Source organism: Electrona antarctica (assembly GCF_951216825.1).
Source record: "Electrona antarctica genome assembly, chromosome: 14".
NCBI lineage: Eukaryota > Metazoa > Chordata > Actinopteri > Myctophiformes > Myctophidae > Electrona > Electrona antarctica.
The window spans coordinates 27,865,190-27,870,449 of NC_136795.1; the positions used below are offsets into that span (position 1 = coordinate 27,865,190).

The following is a 5,260-nucleotide window of genomic DNA, read 5'->3' on the forward strand; positions in this document are numbered from 1 at the left end:
AAATGTGTTCTGGTTCTGTTTTGGCCTTATATTCTTGTAGAGAGGCGTGTGAGAATGAATGCACGTTGAGACACATGGGGAAAGTGCATGCCACGCACACTACACAGTATACACACATTCAGCATAAGAATACGTGTAATAAGGGTCTGGGATTTACATGCGGCTGCTGGAGGGAATCTTCCGGCCATCTCTGAACCACGTGATCTGTGGTCTGGGGAAGCTGTGGATTCGTGGAGCGTGGATGAGAGCCCCCTCGCCCTGAGAGACAGTTTGTGACCGCTCTGCCTCCACAAAGCCACCCATATCTAGAGAGAAAGGAAGGAAAAGAAAGGCAAGAGAGTGTGCAAGAGGGAGGGAGGGAGAGAGAGAGAGAGAGAGAGAGAGAAATGTAAACAAAAAATCACACCCGTGTGAAGTGAGGGGCGCTCTTATCATCTTACAACATCAATTACAACATAATGTTTCTTTAAGCAACGGGTGCTAATGTTTGGTTGTCGTGTGGTTATGTTCTTAGCTTACGCATGTTTCATGATAACTACTTTTTTTATGTATGTGATATTGCCATGCTTTTTGTTCTTAATGTAAGTCGCTCTGGATTAAGAGCGTCTGCTAAATGCCTAAATTGTAAAATTGTAAATTGGGACAACATTTTGGTCATATTTGTCGGACATTTGACCTAATTTCTCCTTCCATTGTCAATGGCAAATATTGAGATGTGTGGGGACAAAAGCTGTATATAGGAGCAGCTAGCACCCCTAAAAAAAAAGAGAATGAGAGAGCGATATTAGTATTGGAAGAGCGGATGTTTGAATGAATGCTGGCGGCAGAGTCTTTCTCTTTGTTCTGCACCTTACATTAGCTAAGCTCCTTTAGTCGGAATGACTCATCCTAGCACAAGACGACGGGGCCTTTCACACAAACATCCTCCGTCCTTTCACAACACCCTCCCGCGTACTTTCACAACAACTCCATTCACAAACACCCTACACTCGGACTCCTAACTCATTTATAGTCGGGGTTCACATATATGTTCTGAAAATGGGAAGATAAGTGCACTCACAGGCCACCTGCACTTCTGTACTGCACTGCATTATAGCGCCCACGCGGTTCCTGACGATGCAACGGTAGTGGCCGGCGTGCGATCTGTCCAGGGAGGGAATCAGGTACCTAATTGGAGACACGCACGCACGCACGCACGCACGCACGCACGCACGCACGCACGCACGCACGCACGCACGCACGCACACACACACACACACACACATACACACACACAGGTGCAAAATGGAATTCCACTCATGTATTGCGTGACGTCTCATTGCAACGAGTGCATCTAAGGTGGATGAACGATGGTCTTAGTGCTGATGTGGTGGCGGATGAGAAGGGAAAACTGGAAAGGGTTAATAAAACAGAACATCATTCACAGATCCAGTGAAGACCTAACATAGTGATCAGTAAATATGCAAGCATAGATTACTAAAGTCATTATAGAGAGATCAGTAAAGATGCGAAAAGCCCATCTGTCAATCTATCAAATCAAATATGAACACATCTGACATATTATTCTGGCATTGCCATGACGCAGTCACTCTTCCCCGGATGTGCAAGCAAGGTAAATACCATCTTGATAAGCCCAACACTGGGTCCCCTTTAATTGGTCGGCTCAATAAAGCCACTTAGAAGTTTTGAGTCCGTCCCTGCCATGTTCGCCCTGCACCGCTACTCGGGGGATGGGGGTGGTGGTATATGCACTGATTCCTTGGCTAAATGGATTCCAGTTTGCCTCTTTGATCAGGGCTGGTGGAGAATAACAAGCAGAGAGGCTGCTGGTCTATGAGGCAGACCCAGAGGACACGTGGGAGAGAGAGAGAGAGCACAGCAGACTGCTGAAGAGAGGTGGAGAGAGAGGAAGACAGAGAGATAGGGAGAGAGAGACCGAGACATATACATAGAGAACAAGAGAGAGAGAAGGAGGGTGAGTGACAACAGGAGATTTGGAAATGGGGGTGGTCACAGAGAGAAACAGACAAACAGACAAACAGAGACAGACAAACAGAGACAGACAAACAGAGACAGACAGACAGACAGACAGACAGACAGACAGACAGACAGACAGACAGACAGACAGACAGACAGACAGACAGACAGACAGACAGACAGACAGACAGACAGAGAGTGAGGAGGGAGGGGGAAGCTGCATGGAGGAGGTTAGCCAGATAGCCATCAGCCACTGACACCTGAGGGTGTTTGTTCATGTGTAGGCTGTCAGTATGAACAGAGAGGGTCACAGTCACAGTCAGACAGGGCCTGTGTTTCATTCAGGAGAGCAACCGTGAACAGTGACACTAAAGGTACCTCACACATGCATGCATGCAGGCATGCAGAAACACACCCTCTCTGTCTCGCTCACGCACGCACACACGCACGCACGCACGCACGCACGCACGCACGCACGCACGCACGCACGCACGCACGCACGCACGCACGCACGCACGCACACACACACACACACACACACACACACACACACACACACACACACACACACACACGTGGTGTAGACCCAATAATGGGCGTTCGGCGAGATCACTGCAATTTATCGGCATTTAACATTCTACCTGACGCCAAAGCTCACGTCTGTTCGGCACGGCAGCTAGTGTAGGAGTTGTCTACACCCGTTTTCCTGTCTGACCATTTGACAGGCATCTAAACATATCTATTCACTCTATTCACTAATACTATTATGTACTGTATAGCTATAATACTAATAAATGCTCAGCTGGAATATCTTCATGACATGGAGAATGAAGTTCTGTGCACCCGTTGCGGTCTGACGTTTGCTTCTCGCTTGATATCGTTTTATAGAGACACTAAAATCATAACTGGTACACCAAATGACAATAGACACTTCACAGATTATTGACAACTTTTTAAGGGATTGTGACATAAAAGAAAAGTTTTTGTAATTTTTGAGTGGTGCAACCACTCCCTAATGGAGCTGTGTGTGGGTGGGTGCCTGGGTCTGAGCACGAAAACAGCATGGCTGTTTTTCACCACCTGTGCGCAACCTAACACACACACAAACACACACGCACATATTAACTGTATATATGATGATTTCGGGTGTGCCAGTACTGTACAGTGACAGTACAGTACAGTAGTCATTTCTCAACCATTTCGGACATGGGGCGGCTCGCTGGATTCGGCACGGCCCCCTGGGCGCGTTCATGTGGGTCTTGAAACCCCCCCGGAGACCCCCACATGGTAACTCTCTCATTTATCTACCGTTTCGGACGTGGGGCGGCTTGCCGGAACCGGGCCGGCACCCTGGCCGTGGTCCTGTGGGTCTTGAACTTCCGGGGACCCCCCGGGGACCCCCACACGGAGTTGCACCACTCACTTCACACTGTTGTGATTTTCTTATTTTATTTAGGTTTTCTGAGCTCAATTGCACCCAAAAAAACTGAACTTTTAACATTCAGTAGATTTTCTGTGGTCTGGGGCTGCGCAGACATAACAGGCAGCGAGGCGAGCGGGGAAAACGTTTTCTTATTGGCTCTCTACACGATGTTTGGTCGTATTCCGGTTGTTCATGTCGTCAAATCGGGGCTCTTCAATAATATTTAAGGCTGTGTTATTTAATTTACGCTATTGGCTGTATAGGATAACATGATAAATGCCATGTTGACATTGTCCTACACCAAAACCCACGCTCAAAATTAAGGCAGAATATACACTCTATTGAGAAATGATGGCCACAGTCCTTATATGGATATCCCTGACAACTATGACATGCCCATATATACATATCGGCATGGGCATATATGGACATATCGGTTAGATTGGCAGTTCTGGGCAACCAACTACACACACACACACACACACACACACACACACACACACACACACACACACACACACACACACACACACACACACACACACACACACACACACACACACACACACACTACTGTATATAGACTACAGTATATATAGTGTATATCATATTATACGCACGCACACACACACAACCACACACGCACACATGCAAGCATGCACACACGCACACACAAGCTGAGGGAACAAAGGCTGGAGTTTTGGTTTTGCAATTGAGTGCTATTGGGGAGAATTCTTGATATTGTATTGGTGGAAGCTGTAGCATGTGCAAAAAAAAAGCTTTTCTTGAAGTTCATGGTCAGCAAAACATCTTATTGTTGGCAGAGCACACTTACCCACCCACACTGTAATGGCTGACGCGGAAAAAAGGGAATATTGGCTTCTCAATGCAACAATAGTGCTCTCTCAAAACAACAAAATATGCCTTCCAATTTCTGTCTTTAGCAGGCGGACGTCATTCAGAAAGATGTGGAAAAACGCGAAAATCTCATCAAATGTGTGTGTGGGGGGATGGAGGTGCAGATAAACATCTGCAGAGTTGTGAAGAAATTATAGGTGACTAAGAGCATGTAGCACCAACAACATAAAAGGGTCTCTTTTCTCGGCTCGCACCATCTGTGTGCTGAATACAACAATGTGGAGTACAAATCGTAAATGAATCTGACAATCCCCCGAACACAAGATGTTATGTCTCAGGGGAGATACGTAGCCAAATCGGTCTTGAATAAATCCATAAAAAATGAGTCTGGAATATGAATAAAAATGAGAAAATGAGTTATTAGTTACATTTAAATGGCATGGAAATTTCCCGGTGTGTGTAGCGGCCTAATTACAGTTGATGAAGAAAGGAGTGAGTGATGTCCAGGGGGAGGGTTGGCTTCTAGGCCGTGTGTGTGTGACTGGGTTGTGAAGCGGTGTCTCTCTCTCACCTGTACTCCAGGGAGAAGCGGGTCAGCTCGGTGCCGTTGTAGATCCATTTGAACTCCAGCGGCCAGCTGCCCTCGGCCATGCAGGTCAGGACCAGCCGGTTCCCCCCCAGGTGCACCTGGGTCTGAACGGGCTCCATCTTAAAGTAGGGCGCGACATCATCCACTGGTGAGAGAGAGAGATAAGGTAGGTGGGGGGCAAAGGGAGAGAGAGAGAGAGAGAGAGAGAGAGAGAGAGAGAGAGAGAGAGAGAGAGTGGTGGGAAAAGGATGCATGGGGGAAGGTTTAGTGGTTGCTGTGAGCTGACAACCTACACAAGTCCGGCAATTCAAAAGAGCGGGTAAAAATACAAACGAAAAAAGCAATTTCCATTTTTCTTTGGCACTGATTGGGAACTTGAAGGTCAACAGAAAACTCTGCTAAAATCTAGCAAT

At 47.0% G+C, this 5,260-nt stretch overlaps 1 protein-coding gene across 1 annotated transcript in view; it reads right to left on the bottom strand.

The window, feature by feature from the left end:
• The window catches only part of LOC306937310 (protein sidekick-2-like), a gene marked incomplete at its 3' end in the record, with an annotated part of 81,935 nt that extends 76,951 nt beyond the window's left edge, over positions 1 to 4,984 (bottom strand). The window contains exons 1-3 of the mRNA XM_079520981.1: positions 4,830 to 4,984; positions 1,061 to 1,167; positions 158 to 305 (exon numbers count right to left, since the gene is read on the bottom strand). Coding sequence (XP_079377107.1) covers positions 158 to 305; positions 1,061 to 1,167; positions 4,830 to 4,966 — 392 coding nt within the window. The 5' untranslated portion in view covers positions 4,967 to 4,984. The remainder of the gene's footprint in view (positions 1 to 157; positions 306 to 1,060; positions 1,168 to 4,829) is intronic.
• Positions 4,985 to 5,260: the final 276 nt, after the last annotated feature.